The 22804-nt window shown below is 41.0% G+C and overlaps 5 protein-coding genes across 12 annotated transcripts in view; 3 read left to right on the top strand and 2 right to left on the bottom strand.

Annotated features, from left to right (window-relative positions):
• The window catches only part of zp3c (zona pellucida glycoprotein 3c), a 2225-nt gene extending 2164 nt beyond the window's left edge, over positions 1 to 61 (top strand). The window contains exon 7 of the mRNA XM_032543060.1: positions 3 to 61. The gene's annotated coding sequence lies outside the window, so the exon portion shown is untranslated. The remainder of the gene's footprint in view (positions 1 to 2) is intronic.
• Positions 1 to 2921, bottom strand: LOC116706281 (inositol 1,4,5-trisphosphate receptor-interacting protein). 2 transcript variants are annotated; one of them, XM_032543032.1, is made up of 2 exons: positions 2746 to 2921; positions 1 to 2469 (listed from the first exon to the last, which is right to left on the bottom strand). In XM_032543032.1, the coding sequence occupies exon 2, from the start codon at positions 2455 to 2457 to the stop codon at positions 547 to 549; it is 1911 nt and encodes a 636-aa protein (XP_032398923.1). In that variant the 5' UTR covers positions 2458 to 2469; positions 2746 to 2921; the 3' UTR covers positions 1 to 546. The 2 variants fall into 2 exon arrangements, with proteins under 2 accessions (XP_032398923.1, XP_032398931.1); XM_032543040.1 differs by having other exon boundaries at positions 2811 to 2921.
• A 2286-nt stretch (positions 2922 to 5207) lies between these two features.
• Positions 5208 to 8707, top strand: calhm1b (calcium homeostasis modulator 1b). Its single transcript, XM_032543070.1, has 2 exons — positions 5208 to 5808; positions 7531 to 8707. The coding sequence occupies exons 1-2, from the start codon at positions 5263 to 5265 to the stop codon at positions 8038 to 8040; spliced, it is 1056 nt and encodes a 351-aa protein (XP_032398961.1). The 5' UTR covers positions 5208 to 5262; the 3' UTR covers positions 8041 to 8707.
• Positions 8708 to 10540: 1833 nt separating this feature from the next.
• zgc:175214 (RING finger protein 122) lies at positions 10541 to 19790 on the top strand. 4 transcript variants are annotated; one of them, XM_032543129.1, is made up of 7 exons: positions 10541 to 11048; positions 11428 to 11796; positions 13107 to 13260; positions 15347 to 15389; positions 16260 to 16301; positions 17898 to 17980; positions 19002 to 19790. In XM_032543129.1, the coding sequence occupies exons 3-7, from the start codon at positions 13154 to 13156 to the stop codon at positions 19120 to 19122; spliced, it is 396 nt and encodes a 131-aa protein (XP_032399020.1). In that variant the 5' UTR covers positions 10541 to 11048; positions 11428 to 11796; positions 13107 to 13153; the 3' UTR covers positions 19123 to 19790. The 4 variants fall into 4 exon arrangements, with proteins under 4 accessions (XP_032399020.1, XP_032399012.1, XP_032399004.1 ...); XM_032543121.1 differs by having other exon boundaries at positions 10541 to 11245; XM_032543113.1 differs by having other exon boundaries at positions 10541 to 11245; positions 11375 to 11796.
• pdcd11 (programmed cell death 11) overlaps positions 12201 to 22804 on the bottom strand; it is a 22917-nt gene continuing 12313 nt past the window's right edge. For 2 of the 4 annotated variants that reach the window (XM_032542986.1, XM_032543009.1), the window contains exons 30-36: positions 22399 to 22542; positions 22146 to 22292; positions 21746 to 21996; positions 21226 to 21394; positions 20912 to 21065; positions 20548 to 20713; positions 19872 to 20340 (exon numbers count right to left, since the gene is read on the bottom strand). In XM_032542986.1, the coding sequence (XP_032398877.1) occupies positions 20166 to 20340; positions 20548 to 20713; positions 20912 to 21065; positions 21226 to 21394; positions 21746 to 21996; positions 22146 to 22292; positions 22399 to 22542 (1206 nt within the window). In that variant the 3' untranslated portion in view covers positions 19872 to 20165. Of the gene's footprint in view, positions 12444 to 19871; positions 20341 to 20547; positions 20714 to 20911; positions 21066 to 21225; positions 21395 to 21745; positions 21997 to 22145; positions 22293 to 22398; positions 22543 to 22804 lie in introns of those variants that run through there. The other 2 variants (XM_032542996.1, XM_032543001.1) reach the window with 2 other exon arrangements.

Genomic DNA, 22804 nt, shown 5'->3' with positions numbered 1-22804 from the left:
AGGTGGAAGGAGCTGTACGGCAGTGACTCTGTTTGCACCTGCTGTAAATCAACCTGTCACTCAATAAAGTCTAAAGGTAAATTTATGCATCATGACAGTGAATAATTTTGGCCAAAATTAGTTTGCAATATGACTTTACACATGATCCTTAACTTAAATGTCAATACATAAAGAGTTACTTACAGCTATCGTGTAGTCTTGCTTATACCTTGACAAGGCAAAAGCTGAATGATTTTACTTTAAAGCTACCCTTCTGGAAAGGTTTAAATTTAATCTTGTCGTCTTTCAACAGCTAAGAATATGATCACAAGTAACTCTTGGACCATTGACTTGAGCGACAAGGATGGGCATGACAAGATTTACCCTCGCATGAAATTCTCTGATGCAGACGTCCTTGTGGATGACTTCAACAAGGCAGAGCATACAGACTTCCTACAGAACTGGGGGGAGGACTAAAGGAAATGTGGATTTTTTTTTTTTAAATAAAATCTCTTGTACATGATTTCAATGTTTAATTTTTTTTTTTTTTTAAAAGGAGCAATTGTCTTACACTTCAACATAATCCTGTATCAACATGTGTGCATTACTAAGGATTTCCTTGAAATGCAGCACTGCATTTCTGTAGAGACAGTTGTGTACCACAAGGGGATGGAAGAGATTCACAGTATCTGCATTAGTAAATTCAGCAGGAAGTTGAATAACCCTCTGACTTAAAGGATTCCCAATAAGAACATGGTGCAGCTGCTTTTTCTTAAGGCTCTTCTCCATGAAGGCAAATAAATCTCGAAGCCTACAAGCCAGGTTGCTGGGTTTCCACTGCGCTGGGTCTTTGGTCAAAAGCAGATGCATTAGCGCAACTTTGAAATGCAAATCCTCCAGAGCACTACTTCCTGACAGTGCTGTCTGTCGCCTGTGGAGGAAATGTGCAATTTCAAGAGTTTGACGGTGGCATGAGTTTGCAGGTATAAGTTTAGAGATGTGTTCTAAAAAACGGTCTTCAAAGCCGATCAGGGAGAGTGTCCAGGAAGTATCAAAGTTTGGGGAGTTATCATTAATGAAAAAATGAGCATTAGTGTTGACTTTAACCACAGGATTCATACTAAAGCTGATCTTCTTCCCTGATCGGAATCTAACTATCAAAGCTCCTGGAGCACCAATGTAGCGGATGTTAAGCTCAAACTCATACTTGTGTGAAATTTGTCCCCATGCTTGTTTGATGGTGTTCTGAAACCATCTAGTGACCTGTGCTTTTGACAGGAAGTGGGAGTTCTTCATGCAAAGAAGGCTGGCACAACCCTCAGTCATTTTCATCTTAACATCCTCAGTCTCACAATGCAGCAAGCACACCATATCATCTGAATTGGAAGACTGGCAGGGGCAGCCATTTTGGATTTTATTTTTTATCAGTTGGATTTGACCACAGGCTTGCATGTCTGGATGCAGGTCACTTACCGGATTGTTCCAAAGCAGACACTGGAAACTATAGGTATCAGGTGGGGTAAAGGGGACAATGATATTGCACACATCCACTATCTGATAGTCCTCAATCACCATACCATTATTTCCATCACAGACAGTCCTCATCGCGTCCAATAGATCCTTTGCAAACCCCTCCAAAAACTCATTCCACTTATTTTCGGATGAGACTTGAATACATTTAGAATGAAATCGCTGCAGAGTTTCGCTGTCTGGCAGTGGCATTTCAGCAGTGGTGCAGGTCACCGGGAAGGCCAATGCTTCTCCTTGTTTAATTTGGGAAAATTTCCCTAGGTATTTCCTAAAGAAGCGAATCAGGGAAATGATGGAGACTGTGTTCCATATGTACCAGAGATAGTCCCCCTCCCAGTCAGCAATGGCCTCTGAATTTAGTGATGTCACGGTGTGAAGGTGTGATAGAGGTGATTCTTGTTCTTTGGAGTTAAACACTCCCTTCTCTTCAGGCTTTTCTTGTTGCCCTTGTGGTCTGCTTTGGTCTGTAAAAAAGCCATCAGTCTGGACTTCTTCTCCCTGTTTTCTCTTCTTGTCCAGCTGTAGATTTCCATTTTGCTCATGGTCAATTTGTGAAGTCTTCAGAGCAGGGTCAGATTCACTTTTAGAGTTTTGAGGCTGATTTGGATCCAAATCTGCTTCTGGTGAGTTGCGATCAGTAGCGTCTTCAGAATCATGTTTGATGACAGTAATATCTTCTAAGACTGACATTAGATCTTCTTCAGTGTGTTTCTCAGACTGAATGTTTCTCGAGTCATCCCGATAAGGCCCTCTACTGTCAGTATGCATCATTTCCTCGCTGACAGGTGCTATTTCGTCACCCAGTTCCTCTCCTCTCAGCAGCCTCTCTTCATGCTTTTCCATGCCCACTGTGGTGATATCGTCCCATTGCTCAACCCCTGGGTCGTCCCTTGGATACGTAAGGAGACCCAGAGCCACCACAAACACTCTCAACAGAGTATCTTGCATTGTTAATATTGTCTGTAAATAAGTCAAAAAGCATCAAGAATTGTTAATTTCAGTTATTTTTAAACATACATTGGTGTTTGTTGAATTATGTAGAAAAAAAAAAAGAATGATTACAAATCAATGATTTCTAATGTTCCTGCAGGCAAATTTCATAGTGATGCTAAGCAAGTAAGAAATAAGCTACTTCCGTGATGGCCTGGAAGCATCCTCTTCACTAATTTCTGTGATTACATCATATATTATTTATTACTGCACACAATTTTAAAAGAGAAGAATAAGAATACGCACCAAAAGAAAGGATTAATTATCTCAGCTTGCAATGCTCCGGTAAACCGAGGAAGTAAGAAACTAACCTTGCACCGCCACCATATAGGAAGAGATCTGTGATCTCTCTTCCTATTTCAGATGTTGTCTTTCGTGACTTATTTCCTGCACACCCTGCCCATATGCACAGCGGTGACATTTTTCTGTGCAACACAGAAAAAAACAGATAGCACAGACTTCCTGTAAGTTTAACTGAATAGTCAAATTAGTCTATAGTGAACCATACACTCTGATTCACTGAATGAATCGTAAACTTTTTCATTGTGTTCAGAAGGACCAAGCATAAGGCCACACACTTATGTTGAAGGACCCATGGCATGAAAATGTCACTTTATGAGGTTTTTAAAAGTCCCATGACATGGTGCTCTGTGGATGTTTTTACATAGGCCTTAATGGTCCTCACTACTGTATCTGAAATCTTTTTCCCAAAATTCAGCCTTGGTTAAAGGTCCCATGGCATGACAATTTCACTTTATGAGGTATTTTAACATTATTATGAGTTCCCCCAGCCTGCCTTTGGTACCCCAGTGGCTAGAAATGGCGATGGGTGTAAAGTCATCCCTGGGTATCCTGCTCTGCCTTTGAGAAAATGAAAGTTCAGATGGGCCGATCTGGATTCTTGCCCCTTATTAGGTTATGAGGGGCAAGGTTACCTCCCCTTTCTCTGCTTTGCCCGCCCATGAAAGAGAGGCATCATGGCTTTAAAACAAGCAAAGCGGCAGTTGGTCAAGGCCACACCCCCAGCTTCCACCTTGCCCCCGCACCCCCCTCCCCAATAGCTACAGTTAAATGGCACAAACTAAGGAAAGCTCATTGCTAGACTGGCTCCAGTGGCTGTAATTCTGTACCAAGGCTGAATTTCGGGAAAGAGACTTCAGATACAGTATTAGGGGACCACTAAGGCCTACATAAAAGCATCCAAAAAGCACCATGTCATGGGACTTTTAAATCAAAATGTGGAAAATGTTTTGCGTCTGTGAATAGGAGAGTAAGCCCCTGCCTTTTATCCTCTTGTGGGCTCCTGACTGGTTTGTCGAGCTCTACCTCATTCAGTGGGTTCAAAGGGTGATGTGAAGTAACAAATCCCTTTGGAGAATTAATAGTTATACTTTTCCTGAGATAAGCAAATGTCGCTTGATTTATTTGGTTCTGATTAAACAAGTGGAAACAGATTCACCCTTCACCTCTTAGACAACAACCCCATTTTCCAGCCAAAGCCACAACTATTTGAATGAATTGAGAAAAAGTTTGCATGGCTGGATCATTCTAGCCGCAGCTGAACAAGACTGCATCCCCAATCTACAGGTAAGTTAAGTTAACACACGGCATAATAGAAATACTAAGAAAGGGAAAGGGTCAATTTTCCAAAGGACCACTCCAAGTGTGTTTCTATGAACTGTTAACCGGTTTACTTTTAAGAAAATGTGCGATGAATGAGAATCTTTTGTTACATCACACCTGTGAAGGGAGGGGCATGCTGACAGATAATGTGGTCCGCTTTGAACATCACCAGAGAGAATTCTAGAAACACCTTTCAGTCGGTCAGTGCTACGATGCCTATTAAGTATAAAAAGAAGTACTTAACTATATGATTTTGTCCTTTTCCTTTTTGTCCATTCACTCTTACAAAAATAGGTAAGTGTGTGTTTGTTATGTTTCTTTCTTTCTGATCAATATGCACAGGATGCCTGACGTATTATCATCTCTATCAAACTGATGATAACATGCTCTAGTTCACTATAAGCATATGAGATTCTGGTAGCATTTTGTAATAAGTCACCCTTAATTAAGTGTTTCTAATAGCTTTCATAATTGTAAAAGAATAATTTACTAATGCTTAACAACTTTTGGATTGCTGGAGAAGTATCTCTGTTTGTTGAGCCTCTGATCTTCTGGCAAAAGGCTGCAGAGCAACTCGACCCAAACGTATTAACAATTTATTATTAACAGACATGGATTGTTGTAAGCACCCTTTATTAATGATTTATTTATATAGTAATTATAGTTATAGTAATTGATGACTCAATAACTTCTGTTGTAGGGTATTCCAAAAATTCAGAAAGCTATTTGTAAGTGACATTTATAACTGGAGATTGAATTTTTCAATAACGAGATTGCTTTTTCACAATCTATCAACATAAATTGTATTATAAAGAGTTTCTAACTAATCTGGGATCAGTTATAATAGTTTGTTAATGTTTTATAAAACACTAGTAAACAATGTATTAACCATTAAAAAAGTAATTAGTTACAATTTATAATCCCTGTATATAAAGGTTCCTATGGTAACATGATTGCCACCAATTCTTCTCATTTGACAACATACTAAACTCAAGTTTAATGGCAAATTGGCTCTCAAGCTAAGCATGCAGTGGTGCCTTTTCCACCACTTTTATACTGATTGAATTTCAAACTTCCTACTGCACTTCTTTCCTACAGACAATACTTCATCTGTACTAAAGATCCACCGCATCTCCCAAAATGGATAAGTTTCGTATGATGTTTCAGTTCCTCCAATCCAACCAGGAATCTTTTATGAATGGCATCTGTGGTATCATGGCACTAGCTAGTGCACAGATGTACTCTGCCTTTGAGTTCAGCTGCCCCTGCATGCCAGAATACAACTACATCTATGGGATCGGACTGCTCATTATTCCATCTATATGGTTCTTTCTGCTAGGTTTTGTATTGAACAATAACGTGTCAGTGCTCGCAGAGGAGTGGAAAAGACCCACAGGGAAACGGATCAAGGATCCAACGATACTTCGCTACATGTTTTGCTCAATCACACAGAGGTCCTTGATAGCGCCTGCAGTGTGGGTGTCAGTCACTCTCATGGATGGGAAAAGCTTCCTTTGTGCTTTCAGCATCAACTTAGATATTGACAAATTTGGGAATTACAGTCTGATGACGGGGATGTCAGAAGTAGAGAAGATGAAACTGCTGGCAAGGATTCCATGCAAAGACCTATTTGAGCATCATGAAATAAGAGTGGCGGCATCACGATACATCAAGTGCATATCACAGGTAGCCTGCTGATTTTCTCCTTAACTTTTCTGTGAATAGTGTTAAACTGACTGGTAATAAGCTTGAAAGCTTTTGACAGAGACAGACCTGGAGGCAAATGAGACTACTTTATAGCCCAAACATCAGTTAAATGGCACATTCAAATAATGCAAGAGGAATTCTGGCCTAATTGGGAAAAATAAATCTAAATAAAAGTGACTGGTTGTTTGGAGATTTGGGGTGAGTGAGGCTAGCTAGCAAGCCCTGACAGCACGACTAGATTATGTTTTAGTAACAAGATCCCTAAATGTATGTTGTCATCAGTCTCATAGCTACTATTTTGACTGGTCACAGCACAGGAAAAGCACAGGTGTAATTAATAAAAGGAATGAATTCCAGTTAGCTGGTTTGGTTTCAGGGTCTTGGCATTGTGCATGATAGTTAACACTATCACTAGGACACTTGAATAGAACAGTGATGAGTGATTGTTGAAGCTGCACTTGGCAACTTTTATGAAAACTAAAAGTTATATTTGCTGAAACTGTCACTACATCCAACAGCAGTAAATTCTCCAGAAAAAAAAACAATCAGAGCCGAGGAGTCTTTCTCATTTTACAGCTAAACAGTACACTAAGCATATGTTTCTGAAAACATTTGACACAGGAAATAGGCAATGAAGTAACATATTGATTCATGCTTGATCAATACTGCCTAGTTTGACAGTTTGATTGCAGTTCACGAGTCATTGACACTGTGTTGGAGACTTTTCAGCTCTGATTGGTTTCAAATGTCATTAGGGGCACCAGGAGGAGATGAGGGACATGTTTTTTTTCACCGATTATCTGTTTTTTGTACAACTTCCGAGTTTTGTGACAGATTCAGAAAATATGATAAAAACTTATGTTACACTTTCTTACTATGACAAGTCAAAATGACTGTTGTGAAAAGGGCCTATTGAAGACACTGGTCATGTCCTCAGTATAATGAAACCCGTGGATTCCACAATAGCTAAATAGAAACATTGTTTTATTCATCATGTTTTGTGTTTTCAGTATTTGGGGTAGTCTCTGACCAAAAGGCCACTTGTAATGTCAAGATAAAACATATTTTTAAGTTTGATAGTCTGCTTAATTAGTCAAATAAAAAAAAAAGTGTAGCCAAAGTTGGGGAAACTTTCAGCAGTATTCCAATTGCATCACAGGATATGATAACTAAGCAAATTAAATTTCCCTTGCTTTGTTCCTCAAAAACTCCTTAAGTTCAATCTCTTCACCCGACTCTAGCCTTGCACTTTAAGCTTATTGAAGCTTTCCTGTTCGCTTATTAGAGGGATAGATAAGCCTAAAAAATGATTATTCATGGAACTGAGACCTATTTCAATCCATCCAAAAACACCCACACTGTTAGTTAGGTCTTTGATCAGCCAAAGGGAAATTATACAGTGAGTATAAAAGTGACTGAAAAGTCTATTGATATACAGATTCTGTTAATGAGCAATGTAAAGCTTCTAGACATGCTTTGTCGATCACATGGACTATTTGACTTCCACTATCTTCAGTATCTGCAAGAACACAAACACAACATAAACTTGGTCAAAATTAGTCAGAGTCTCAGCCAATGGCCATCTTCTGGCCATCTTGTGTTATTTATATTTTCTTCATATACTGCAGTATCATGTTATAGTGCTCAAAATGGGGGTTATTTGGCCACACCAATATATTTAATAATGTCTATATTTTACAGGCATGTGGATGGATGTTTCTGCTCATGATGACCTTTGCGGCCTTCCTGATCCGAGCTATTCGACCATGCTTTACTCAGGCCGCCTTCCTCAAGACCAAGTACTGGTCCCACTACATAGACATTGAGCGCAAGATGTTTGATGAGACGTGTAAAGAGCATGCCAAGAGTTTCGCCAAGGTGTGCATCCACCAGTACTTCGAGAACATCAGTGGGGAGATGCGCAGCTTCCACAACCATCACTCCAGCAACGACGACACCGACAAAGAAGAGGAGGATAAGAGAAGTGATGAAGAAAAGCTTCTGGGTATCAGGGCCCAGGAGGACATGAACAAAGTTTTATGGAATTGGCACACCTGTAAGCCAGCTCTGGCTCTGAGAAAGGACGAAATGAACGGTGAATACAAAGGCATTCTGAATGGAGAGGCCAACGGAGCAGCAAACGGATTTGTAAAGGGACACACCCCTGCAGTGGAGAAAAGGGAATGGGCAGTGTACTACAGTAAGGTCTGAAGAGATGAAAGGGACAAAGGAAAGCTTCTATTGGCTCTTCTTTAACTTTCCTGGAGTGTTACATTGTTTTAGAAATCCTTTAAATTTTTATTAGCAACTATTAGTAATTTGTCAAAGTTAGCTAGCAATATAATGTATGAGATTTTTACCTCAATGCACAGATCATATAAAGGAATATAAATTAAAGTCACTGTTTGACTAACAATACTTGAGCACTGTCAACATATTTCTGGTTCACAGATGTTCAGTTAACTGATAAAACCTGTTTTTACTATTTAATCAACTGTTCTAGTACTAAATTACTAAGATACAATATGATCCCTGAGGGATAGAGCTTTGCTTATGGTGTCTAATTCTTAATTTCCATGCGGGAGTCATCCCAAAAGGATTACTAAAGAGAAGTTTAAGTCTAATGTTTGATATTGCTGTGTAACTGACATTACTGAATCAGTTTTCAGAGTTTCTGGTTCTTCTATACAGTGGTGCTCATAGGTTTATGAACTCATGCTAAATTTGACTAAAAAGAGGAATAAAAAAATAATCTATTGGAAATTTAAAAAAATTGGAAAAATCCTACCTTTAAGGACACCAATTTTCTTGGTGAATTAATTATGTATCGTGAATAAATAAATGTTCTTCCTTTATTTACAGGGAGCATAAGTTTGGAATGGTTTTATTTCAGTTAGCCTAATGGTTTGATTTGCATTGACAGATGATTTTATGGAAAGTTCCCCTTGCCAGTCTCTATGTATGGTGAAGGGTATGTGATGATGTGGGGGGGGGGTATTTTAATTCCAAAGGCCAAGGGAACATAATCAGGATGCATAGTATCCTGGATCCATCAAATAACTGGCCTATAAAAATCTGCCTGCCTCTATGGGAATTAAAAATAGGAGTGTGTATACTTATGCCCCCTGTATTTTAAACTTTAGCATGGGTTCATAAATGTATGAACCCGTGTAATATGTAACATTTTAGCTTTACCATTATCCTGTAACTGGTCCGCAGAGGTCCTTGCTCAGCAAAATGTTACAAAGTCGCTTTAATGCCACATTCAAGCTTAACTGTTTGATGGACATCAGACACACTTTACTTGTACTGGCCCATGTAACAAGAGTGTATCAATGTTTGTAGAATTATGTAAAAACAAATCTGCCTTTGAAAAAATGACTATTTTCCAGTAAAACATTTGTATAATGTAATTTTTCATGCTTTGAAGTGCATTACTGGACTTAAACCTTGTTATGAGCAGATACACATACAATGCTACTGTACTCTTTCACTCGGGCAAAAGAAGAGTTATGCAAAAGAAAAAAGGTTGGGACAGCCAAAACTATTTACATGTCACTAAGAAAACAAAGCCAACATTTGCATCTCTCTCGCTCCCCCTTTTTCCAGCTCTGTTGGTAACACAGGAATTTTCTTCTACGTTTGAAGAAGCCTTTTCACTGTCTTTTACAGCAACTATATTAAAATTGCATGTGGACTGTGAACATTTTCGTAATCTGTACAGCTTCAGGAAGTTGTTGAAGCTGTTGACAATGGTGATTTCATCATATTTAACAAGAGGGCGTGCTATTGACAAACCCACCATCTTTCACCCGCCAACAATGACAACACAACCCTATAGCTACAACACACATCTCATTTGATTCTGAAACCTGTAAACACCCAACAGTTCATGCAATGTATTGAGGAGTGTGTTTATGCTCATGCATCTGTGCGGTCAATCCAGCCGTCCCTCAGTATACGGCACTAATGTCTTTACTAGAACAGGAGGGGGAGGAGGGGAGGGTGAATAAAAATGTCATGGATCCCACTGAAGCAGCTACTCCTCCCCCCCCCCTGGGGATTGATGAAGCAGCACTCCCCTTGACCGTCTCACAGCTTGCCCAGTAGCCCAGCAGCTGTTCTCTCCCTCAGCAAAATTGGCAGCCAGGGCCGCTGGTGTGGGGGTGGACATGCAAGGCAACGTCTTTGTCCAGGCTATGACTTTCCTCTCTATGTCTCCCACTTTTTCTCTTCATATTATTTCCCTTCATATCTTGCTCCCTGCTGTGTTCCCTCTATCCACAGAAATACCTCTTCCCCTCCTCCCTGTTCTTGCTCTGCCTCGTTCTTCCTTTGCAAGAGTGACATGATGTTTATATATAGATCAAACAAGCATCTATAGTTCTACAAATACAATCAAATCAGTGTATGTGCGAAATGAGGGAATGGTGAATGAGGTTGCATCATCGCTTCTTGTGCTGACCTCCACTTCATACAAATGGTTTTGTTTTGGTTGCAGGACATCAGCTATGCGCATGCTACTGAACTCCCTCGACTTTGCTGCAAATGTCTCTCTTCTCTCCCTCTCACATATACATGCACAGGGGTGTACACATGCAGACACATACACATCAGCATGCTTGCAGGCGCCCTATTCGTCAGTGTCGGACTCATTCTGCCTTCCTTCTGCCTACAGATTGGAGGACAAAGGTAGTGAGGGTGGGCTGAGGGAGAGGAGAGTTGCGAGGCAAAACGGCTAGTCACATGAGCAGAGATCTGTTTACAAACCCAAGGCAGAGCAGAGCGAGAGCAAGGGGAGGAAGGAAAAGGCAAATCCATTGCAGGCTGTCCCTGAGCACCATTATGGATTGAAAGAGGAAGAGGGGAAGCCTGCCATGATAAAGCCAGCTGGAGGTTGGAGAGCCTGAATACGACACACGCAGACACACTTGTGTAAACACACTGCCTTTGTCTCAGATTTTTTTTCTCTCAATTGAAGGAGCAGATGGTTAGAGGAGGAGTAGGATCCCCCCCTATGCAAGCACGCACACGCACACACACATTCACTAACTGACACACAAACACACGCTCACCAGCAAAACACCAAACCCAGCTAGAGGACTGTTGCTGACTGCATGGAGCTGCCCTCACTTTGTTTTGGCTTTGAGGGAAGCACATCCATACTGAGGAGGAATACCCACTGCAAGATCAGAAGACTGAAGGAGGAGACAACAGAGGTGAGGGGGATGAGACATGTGAAAATCCTCTGTTAAAAAAAGCAGCTTTAGAAGGAAGACAAAGCACAGACTAATGCCAGATAATTACCTTCATTGGACGAGGACTGTCATTTTAAATGGTGGATGTCATTGAATTTGAGGGGACGACACTGCAGACGCAAAGTGAAGTCAAAGAGGCCCTTTTCTGCTGTATGTATGTAAGTATTTCCTGTTACCAAGCAGCCTGTGTTGTTTATGATATTGTGACTGAGTGAGATTCAGCTTTTCACAATAACAACTCCTCAATAACACATGGTGTGAGGCATCTGAAAATTTCTTGTCAACAGGATTTCTTTGTTTCTTCTTCTCTCTTCGGTGATGACATCATTCTAACTGGAAGGAGGAGCACATGAGGTCTTCAGTCCCGGTCCAAACTCCAGTCCAAAATCTCCCAATCTTAACACGGAGTGGTTAATCCAGATTTGGGAACGCTGGGCAGCGTAAAGAGTCAGCAAAACGGCACCCCCCGAGGATTTGTGGAATCTGAGCAAATCTGAAAATATCTAGATGGTTGTTTTTGGAGGAGGTGACACAACACCACAAAAGGGCGATCAAGCTCAGAGTGACTGAATCCAGGCTCCAAACGGATTCTGTGTCCCAAGCTTTGGCCCACGAGCTTGGCTCTTCTCCAGCCTTCTCTCAACAGGGCCTGAATTTACTGCTGCTACCCTGGGAGTCAAATTTCATCAACAATTCCAATGGTGTAACGGTAAGTGAGTGGATTTCTCTGCTGCTTGCCAAATACACAAGAGGTAGTGGCATATGTACTTACTAGTATCTCATAAACTCTATTACTTAGTTGCTGGCCTATTAGAGCCAAATAATGGGCGTACTTGTGAAATGGTCAATTACTAAGAAAGTAGAGGCCTCAAATAAAATAATAAAATGATTCAAGGTCAAGTTTGTTTGACAGCTATGACCACTGAAACTGAAAATATTGTAGAGTCTAACTTTATGGCATATTCTTGTTTTGTCACTGTTGAGTCTGCAGTGCATCCAAGCACGGTTCATAGTCATATCTCTTATTATACTACCCTAGGTCTTCCCTACACTAAACCCCCCCCACCCCCCCATAAATCCCCCAACCACCCAGCCATGTCACATTATCCAACCTACACCCCCACAGTGTGCAAGCTGTACCCACTGATTCACTCTAAAGAGAGACATATGGACATTTAAAAGGCTGGCAAAGAACATCCTTGCTGCAAATTAATAGGAATACATGTGGCCTGTGGAAGTGGGGCTTCCTCTGGTATTGTTTTACCAAATGGTCCTTTAGTCTCCAGAGTTCAATCTGTTCAATGTACCCCACCCACCACCTGCAACACACACACACACACACACACACACACACCCCTACTCTTCCATCCCCCAGTGCTGACACACAAACACACACACTCCACCAGTCAGCTCTATAGTTTGTTGAACAGATGGTGGTGTGGCGGAAGTGGCGTCTGTCCTCCCTGTTTGTCTTGTTCACAGCCAATTACCGCGGAGTCCTATGAGCCCGCAGTTGCTACCACAGCGCCAGTCGCTGCTCCCTAGACACACCTGCATCCAAAAAAACACCAACAATTACGTTTAACTCCTTACCAATTGTTTAATAAAACTCTTGATTGTGTGGAGATGAGCCAGGGTCAAGCAAACTCGTGGTAAGGTTTTGTGTCTGTTGGGCCCAGAATAACCCTAGCTGCCAACAGATCTGTGATGGTACTTTAGATTCATGTTGTAGTTAATAATCGACAATCTCCTACTTCTCTGCCATGATTACTCTTTCTCTTCACTGTACAGTTTAAATAAATTTTTTACTGCTTGATTTTTACAGATCTCGAGAGCTTAAATGGTTCTCTCAAACTGCATTGTGTTACAAATTGCAGCATCTAAAGTCTATGCTACCAATTTAGAATTGCACTGTCATTGCTAACAACTGTATACTGTAGAGCTTGGGCATTTTTTTATGGTAAAGTAAACAATAAAAAATTTAAGTTTTTAGAGTTAATTATTAACTCTTCCTGCCAGGATGCCTGTGTGGTTTGGGTTGTCAGCGCTTTGAACACTACTGCAGCATGACGTCTGAGATCTATCACCTCCCGCTCAATGTGTATGTCATTGTGCTGGGCATCGGCCTCTTCGTCTTCATGCTCAGCCTCATCTTCTGCTGCTACCTTTTCAGGTAGGTTGGGGAGGTTTGGGAGGAAGATGGACTGGGTAAAAGGGGTGGAAGGTAGCTACGTGAAAAAACGTGGGGAAAAGTACAAGAAAGAACTGACATTACAGCAAGAAGGAAGTTAGTTCAATCAGTTAGAGAGCATTTGGCAGTTAGAACAAGTATTGCAACACAGTTTGATACAGCAGGTCAAAGTTAATTCAAAACTAGCTTGATAATAAGATCCTGCGTGTGGTATTAGCAGCAATCATGATGCAAATTTGTAGAGTGGTCCAAAGTTGCTACATAATGTCCATAAGATTATAAAAGCATCAAGCATGCTAGTATTTACAAGCATGTTAAAGCAAAAGAAAAAGCTATTTAATAAACTGAGAAATCAGCTCTATCAATACTCACTATAAGCTACCTGCCCATCACCAAACAATAGATAGAAAATAGGCAACAAACTAGCTGTCTAGCTAGCTAGACCAACAAAGAGCTGTAAGGAGAGTGAATCTTGGACTCACATTAATCAGGTGGACAAAAACACCACTCCAAATAAATGCTAATGTTACTGCAAATCTGCTGGATGTCAACATGTTTGCGATATCAACTTCATAAGGTGATAATATCTCAATAGTATTCAAAGCTTGTTGCACTGCCCCCATGTGGCCAGAAAAATCAATGACTGCAGATGTAAAAACCATGTACAAACCCTCAGTTAGACTGTACAGTGATATGAATAAAAATGTAATCAATCAAGTTATAAATTGCAAACAAGTTTCTAATGATGTATGCAAGTGCCAATTTATCCACTAGTGTAGTGCTGGTTAATATTAACATATATATTGAGTTTTGATGAACTCAGACATGATGAACAGATGACTTAATCAGTGGTTCCCAATATTTCTTTTGCCTGTGAACCCTAATATGATGTAATATCTCCCTCATAACCACTTGCATGTCTATAAGTTTTGAGCAGTTAAGTCAAAGAATGATTTTCTCTTCCCAGATTGCTTAATTTAAATAAACCTGGAGAGGTAAAACCAAGCAGTAATTCACAAAAAAAGAGGCAAAGTTTGGATAAATGGAAAGAAAAAACTGAATTATGTGCAGCAAAATGTATTTATTTTCTACCTGGTGATCATCTTGCATACTCCACACTTTTGGAACCAGGTGGCTTTTTCTATTTTGTCTTTATAGCATAGCATTCATGTCATGGATGGACATCCATCGGCAACGACGCCTGCACATTGATAATTTGTATAGCATAGTGTACGTAATGTACTGCATAGTTTTGCGAGCCGCCATTTTATTTATATGTGGGTTGAGTGTATAAACAAAATGCATCACTGTTGGCGCTACCGTGGCTATTTAAAAAGGGCGGGTTTGTGCAGGATGTCCTGTGTCGTGCTAGTGACGGTTCTCTCTGACCAATCAGTGGTGTGCAGTGTTTCAACTCCACCTTCTAGTATTGGTTCAATCTGCATGGCACCTGGTACCAAAAGAAGTACTATGTACTATCCACAACTTTTGCTAATGGAAAACCCCCAAAAAAGAGTCAATTGAGAATGAGTAGAGCAGAGCCGTGCCATGCTGTGCAATGGAAATAAGACATTGTATTCATCTTGCGTGCCCTAGCAGGGGTCCCAACTGCCGGGTGGGAACCACTGACTTAAAGGTGCTCTAAGCGATGTTGGGTGACGTTACTTCTTGTTGACATTAGAAGTATTTTCAAACAGAATGAAACTATCTTGCCCCTCCCTCCTTCTTATCCCTCCCCTCCCCCTCCCTTCTGTGCTTCCGTGCACTAACCCCCCATCCCCAAATCCTTCTTGTCGGTTATTTGCTGGAACGCTGGAACGCTGTTTGTGCATGCTTCGTGGTGCAGGTGGGCACAGTTTGTTTTTGTTGCCGTTTGTAGACCCTGGGCTGTTTTTACAGTGTGTTCTGGGGGCCAGGCAGCTCGCGGATAGTGAGGAAATGTTTGCTGTATGTGACAACAAATGTTGTAGCCTAAAACACACGTGAGATCGCTTAGAGCACCTTTAAGTTACAGTTGTTACGAGTCCCTTCTACCATACAGATGTTGTTCTCTCTCTGCCTCTCTAAGGTTGAAACAACAAGGAACAAGGGAGCAGTTCAGCTACAATGAGGTATGTCACTGCACTATATGTCATTATGGGTGAACATGTAACACCAGCTTCTGAGGCTGGTTATAAATACTACTACAGTTTTCACACTGTTTGTATCTACTGTGTGTGTGAAATCTAACACCACTTTTTATAGATGACATTGACTTTATCCATGTGTCCTTTCCTGCCCTCTGATTCAAAACTGTTAGTGCCAAGTGAAAAGGCCTGCTATAGTAAGCAGGCAGCAGGGTGTGACAATGTGGTCACGGTTGGTGGCAATGCTTTCAGCTTCGGGGAAGGTTGAACTGCAGTTGTCGGTTTTATGTGTATTAATAATGATTTTTTTTATTTTTTAAAAGAGTAAGGTGTTTTTCCCTAGGTTTGTGGAAGACGTAGCTGTGCGTATCTGGTAGAGTGTTTAGTGGTCCTCCCTCACTAAAGGTTACATTTTTCAATAAAAGAAATGCAATTTCACATCATTTTGAACCATTATTATTACCAGGTCCTTTTCTAAAACCTTAGAAAAGTTAGAGCAGATAATAAATAAATAACACTCAAAAAGCTTAAAGACAACAGTTGTTCACTGGGGACCAACTACAATCATTAGATCTTAAACAAAGTCCTTTAGTTTTGATGCTCACATTTTACATTTTTCTGCTTTTTATAAGTGGTGCCCAAAACAGCTTGCGCGCTGCACCTACGCCTTATTATGACATTATTAACCCTGGAGTAAACACCACTCGTATTTATTTTAAGCCAGTCACATCAGGACGTTGAACCTTTCTGAAGTGTTTGTTTTATTACTTTTTAAGATTGTCTGCCAACATAATAGTGCTGACACATCCATCACATGATGACACAATACTTCTCTCCTCCTTTTTCCAACTGTAGGTGGTGCTGAAGGGAGCCAGCAAGAAACTGAGCCTTCTCGGAGTAAGTCATTCTTTCTGTGCATGGCTTTGGGCTAAACATATGGCAGCTGTACCCACACTGCTTCCATGCCAGGTCAGATGATGAGCTGGGAGGGTTCGGTTGGTTAATTCAATCAATTTCTCCCGGATGTGATTAACATGCTGCACACAGTCAGAGGAGATGTCCTAAAAATATCTTGTATCTCAAATGCAGCCATTAAAAAAAAAAAAAAAAAAAAAAAGGCGCCTGCTTGGCTCTCTATTTGTAGCAGAATGTAAGACTCCAGGAATAACTGCCATCATTCAAAATGCATTATAAAAAGATCTCTTCTCTGTTTCTTGCGGTTCCTAAAAAGATTACTTTTCCAAGGCAGCGGTGGTTAGGGGTCATTTTCAGTATACAATTCAATGACTTTATATCTGTTTTTGCATAAGAAAGGTTGAAATAATCCTGTTTGTAGTTATGGTAAAAGCATAATTTCCAAACACAAATTTGTACTTATGCTCTATTGCTCTAAATCACGTGTCAAACTCAAGACACGCGGGCCAAGTCTGGCCCCTAGCAAATTTTGATACATAAAAAATAAAAACATAAAAACAGTCACAAGCATGCAACACCCTCATAGTTAGAGAGGCAAGACAAACACTGACAACAGTCAAGACAAAATACAACAGAACATGATTGTCACACATAATAAAATGTTTGAGGCAGATAAAAGTGAGTACAGCTTTGATTTTCTACAAGCCAGATTTTTAAATGTTATAAAATTGATGTATGTGGGACGGGGGGAAGGCTATTCCAATATTTTTGCTTGATTTGCTGAAGACTTTAATGGATAAGGAACATTTTAGGACTTTGTTGACTAAACTGTAAGTAAGAAGACTATGTGAGACTGAGACGTGCAATCATACTATTTGATGAATCTTTTTTTGATGAAATAAAAGCATGTCAATAAACTTTACATGGCTGGCCCTTGATGGGATTCTCATTTTTCAGTGTGGCCCTTAGTGAAGTTGAGTTTGACATCTAGGTTAGATCAAATTAATTTCCTGCTCAAATGTAGGCCCTACCTCGTTTATAAATCGCAATGTACTTGGCTGTGATGAGATGCACATCAGAATCAGCTTTATATGCCAGGTATGAGGACACATACGAGAAATATCGCTTTGGATAATCATCATTGCTAACAATGTGCTTACGTGTACAAAACAAACAATAAACAGAAACAATATAGACAGGTTAAGGGCAATAGTGCAAAGTATGCAGGAGTAAATTATAATTATGATAGTTATTTTAATTATGGAGCATAGTGCAATGGGTGCTGGAATAAATAGTGTTATGTTATATACGTTTTATATTACAATATGAATAGTGTGTACAGCTCTGAAATAGAGAATGAGAACGATGAATACATCATAAGTGGAACCAGTAAACAGACTTATTAGAGACAGTGTTGCTGGGTTATTGCACAGGAACTGAACCTGGCACTGTGAGTCAGAAGTCAGCTGGTCATCAGAGTGATGGCTTGTGGAAAGAAACTGGAGAGATGGAGACACACACAAAAACGAAAATCAAATCACACATAAACTAACCTCGCTGTTGTTTTTGCTCTTGCAGCAAACCTGTGCGGTGTGTCTGGAGGAATTCAGGACCAGAGATGAACTGGGAGTGTGTTCATGCTCACATGCATTTCACAAGAAGTGAGTTTTATTAAACTAGAAATTATAAATAGAAAGCACACTAAATACGCTCGTTCGCTTTGAGGCTAAAAGTTAGATGAGTAGAAAGATGCCATCCTCATGTCTATAAATATGAAGCTACATAATAGAGTAGCTCGCTGGTTGCCATTGGCAACGTCAAGGCGGATGACAGTTCAAGAAGTTACTGCGCCTAGCCGAGAAATAGTCCAGCACAAAAGGTACATCTTGTCCATTTACACCCTGGGTTTTTGGAACGACTAAACAAACAAGCTAAAACATGTTAATGTGATTTAGAGGTGCTGGCAAGTAGACTGTCTAGCTTTTATGCTTGGGACAGACCCAGATAAGCAGTTTTCCTTCTGTTTCCCAGCGAGCTAACGCTAAGCTAACTAGCTTCTGGCTGTAACGTTAACTTGCTAGTAGGATCAGTATTCTCATATTTTATACAACCAAGATTCTAACATAGATTGCCATGCCTGAAATGGATTGATCCTTGGTTGCATCACCACATTTTCAGACGCCTTAGATAAATCGAATAGTCGACTAGTTGGGGGTCACCCCTACAAGATGTACACATAAATTTAAATATAGCCGAGACACTTGCAATGATTGTCATACCACTGCTAAATGAGTGTACTGGGACCTTTTTTTGGTCCAATTCAGGCACCGCAGGGATATATTCTAAGCGCAACATTATTTCCCAAAATGTCTTACTATTCCGTGATGCTGATTTTGAAAAAGCAATAGTTTTGCATCTTCTTTCAAAAGGACACCAACATTTACATAGTGCACCTTATTATCCTCCTCATCCCAATGCTAATGTAAAAATGTGAGAGCAAAACCCAACAGACTTCATTTTTACATTTTGGACTAAACCACCAAAACATTTGTGATGGCTTCAATTTCTTACTGCTGCAAAAAAGACTAGTTCATGCTTCCAGATGTTTGTCCCCGGAGTTGTTCCTGTTAAGATTTGGTTGTCATCGTCTTAAGCTAACTGTTCCCGTTTTTGTCCTGTCAGGTGCCTGCTTAAGTGGCTGGAGATCCGCAGCGTGTGCCCCATGTGTAACAAACCCATCCTCCGGCTCCACACCGACGCTCCCCAGGGTGCTGAGGGCCCAATGGATCCGGAGGAGGTGTGAGGGAGCTGAGAAAGAAGCAACCTGACTCCACTTACAGAAACCACACACATTAAATACAATAGGGATGATGGACAGTGGTCATCTTAAAAGACATCTCACAGGAAATGTTGATAATGATCCCAAGCGGTCGCCCTGCTGCTAACCTTTGAGCAATATGCCTTGATGGGAATTGGATATTGACAGCACCAAAAGGACTTGGTTAGATCAGCCAGGGAGTGGTTGGATGAATAGAACCTTTTCATAATAAAATGCTCCTAGTTCTATTTCCATATTGCACTGTTCACCAAAAACATGACAGGAAAAAGGAGCCACATTTAAGAGCAGGATATCATTGCCACTGGACGACAAGTGCGACACTGCCAGAGACAAACACTGCAGGCATTGAGCAGGACATTAGAGTACAGGATCAGTATGGATACCTCTAATATCTCAGGGGTGTTACCAATACAGCCAGCACAGACCATGTCAGTCACCCTATAACCCTGTGCCACACATGCATCTTCAATACTGCCAATGTAGGTGAAACGCTCCAGCAGTCAGAGGTAGCACCAACCTCCGGCTGAAACCAAGACCAGCGGGATTACAAACGATTTAAGTAGACAATATTGTTACCGATTGTGTCCCATGCCCTTTCCTTTTAAAAATAAGACTGATAGGAAACTAGTCTTGCCTGTATGTATTGTATGTAAACATGTCCCTATATATTGTTATTTTGTATTTGTTGCTTTTAAATAAAACGTCACGTAATGTATTGTAATGGTGTTGGATTTATTGAAAGGCCGGCCAGATTAATAGAAAAAGCTATTTGAAAAGGAATAAATCCATTGAAATATGCAACAAACTAAATAATAACAACATTCAATATTCTCTTCATAGCTCATTCACATACAAAATTGACTAAGATGTATAGATAATTACAAACCCACTTTCCAAAGGTTTGACTTTCAGGTTCAGAGGTCCTCAATCCACAACAATAAAAAGCATCTGGAGCCGCAAACTTGTCAGCACACTGAAGTCCACACATACACAATGGGTGTATTAGGTCATTGGTTGGCAGCCTCTGTGCCTTTAGCTTCCACAAATTCCATGGCCTTCTCCTTGACTGCCTGGATTGTCTGAGGAGTGCCATGCTTCTTCTCGTACTCCAAGTAGCGCTTGAAGAAGAACTTGATCTTTTTTACTGAAACACTCAGGTGGATCACGCGATCAAAGAGCGCCCTGCAGGAGACAGGAAGTTGGAAAACAACCATGACGTACTAATATTTGACCACCTCACCAACATCAGTTTTTCTCATGTAAGATTGATTAGTTAGTTTTTTGCAAATATGTCCCTTTATATGAACAGAAAAGCTATATGCAAACAAACAAAATGTGTTAAAAGTGACAATCGGGAGTCAGAAAACAAAAGTAAGGGCTTTTACTCACCTAACTTCTTTCTGTGATCCATGTTTGACCATAAGGTCGATGAAGACGGACCAGAGGTCCGTGCGTTTCGGGTAGCTCGTCAAGACTTTGTCAAACATGGTGCGACCTTTCTCTGAATCACCATAACGGAACTCCAGCTGAGCGAACTTGGCGATCACATCCACACCTGAGAGGAAGTGTGACAATACATAAAGGTTAAAACCTGTGGAGATGCACAGCCGGGGAGACAGAATCGGAACACACACACGCACGCACGCACGCACGCACGCACGCACGCACGCACGCGTGTACAGTTCAAAAAGTCTAATATACATCATACTGTTTTGTGACATTATGTCTCCAGTGTATGGGCATGCCATCTTACTTTCTTTGGAGGGCAGACTCTTGAGCGCCCTCTGCAGGAGAGCACTGGCATTGTCACTCTGACCCTGCTGGAGCAGGAAGGTCCCGTAGCTCAGCCACACTGCCTTGTTCTGACGGAAACGCTTTACCATCGTCTTATACAGGCCCTCCGCCTCCTGGGCACAAAAAACAAAACAGAAAAAGAGACATGCAGATGTAAGTGGATCTAGAACGCAGCATTTCAGCATCGGTCTCAACAAATGGGCATGAAGTATAAAGTAGGGAAAGCTCGGGTGAGTATGGAATGGAGTATAAAAAACAGTCAGTAGATCGCACCTTGGTTTTGTTGGACTTTGCGTAGATGTCAGCCAGCTGCTGGTACACAGGCATGGGCTCACAGAACTGCAGCGCCCGCTCAAACACTTTCTTCAGGGTCTCATCTGTGCCGTACATGTTCTCCAGGTTCAGCAGGGCCACCCACACATTCAGCTTCTCTTGCTCTTCCCTGGACAGACACAGGACAACCATCTGCTAAAATCTGTCTTTATCGATCAACACAAACATGTATGTAAACAAAGTAAAAGCCTTTCTTCAGCACATCCTATTTCAACAACAGATATTCATTAGGGATGATACAAAGATTTAAGATTTAAAATACACAACAAATGTAAATAAAAAAAAATAAAAAAAGGATACAGTCATCCCATTTATGTTGTTTTATTTTATTTTTAGTTTGAAACTTTTTTTGTGCATCTTTCTGCTGCCTTTTGGTGATCTCTGTTGAAATACATGTAGACACTCACATTGGATTAGCTTAAAAAAAAAAAAAAAAAAAAACATCTGAAATTCAAATCACCTAAAGGAGATGGTCTTGATGGCCCTCTCGGCCACAGCGCGGGCCTGCTCAATCTGGGTGGCCTGTAGGTGGTGAGCCATGTACTGGAGCCAAAGCAGTGAGCTGTTGGGTGAAGCAAGGAGCAGGCGCTCAAAGGCGGCTGCGTCCTGGGGTCGCAGGCTCGGATCCATCAGCTCAGTCTCACGCTGTACCAGGGCCTTCTCTGCGGCCTTTTTCTCTTGCTCAAGTTCATGACGAGACTTTTTCTGGGGCTGGTGGAGTACAGCGGTGCGCCCCAAGGCCAAAGACATGAAAGAAGATGAGTAATGATGGTGGAAAATATTTAAATACAGATAAGAAAACAGAAGAAGTCCTAAATTAGTTAGTGAGTTGAATACATGCATATTTGTTGTCAGCTCACCTTGCTGCTTCCATTTTGGTCCTCTCCATCACTGGAGTCCCCCTCCTGTCCTGCAGAGGCAGGCTTCAGGGAGCTCAGTCCCACATCCCAGGAGAAACCTGCTGCCACCTGCAGCCTGCATGGACCCGCTGAGCTGGTCGTCACCTGCTGAGAGAGAGGAGGTGGACGTTTATTTGTTTTAGTTTCTGGATATTATTGTACCAAGTTTAGGAAGATTTGTCTGAACATACTAAGCAGCAGTTCATTTGCTTACTTTTACAGAATTAGATGTGGGTTCTTCTTCAACTTCCTTGTCTTCCTCTTCTCTGAAGTACACCTCCACTCCGCTGTCACTGTCATCAGTCTTTGCTTTCTTGGTTTTCTTCTTCTTCTTGGGGACCTGGGACTGTTCTTGTTTCTGGCAAATGAAACCACAGTAGAGAATATCATCAATGATTAAATAAACTGCCACACAAGGGCTTTAGTTACCATCTGCCTGCAATCAAAAGGACTGGCCCTTCCACACAACATTCATGGATAGAAAAAATGGTCATGGGTTGTTTGCATTTCTTAAATCAAATCCCAATCTCCTTGGTGTTACTCCTAATAAACACAACGTTTATTCAGTTCAAACTTTTATTAAGTTCAAAGCTAGCTTAGACACACGTGTCCGCCATGAA

This window comes from Etheostoma spectabile, chromosome 2 (assembly GCF_008692095.1).
Source record: "Etheostoma spectabile isolate EspeVRDwgs_2016 chromosome 2, UIUC_Espe_1.0, whole genome shotgun sequence".
Classification (NCBI taxonomy): Eukaryota; Metazoa; Chordata; class Actinopteri; order Perciformes; family Percidae; genus Etheostoma; species Etheostoma spectabile.
Note: the sequence above shows the minus strand (reverse complement) of the source record. Positions and strands in the feature narration are given on the sequence as shown.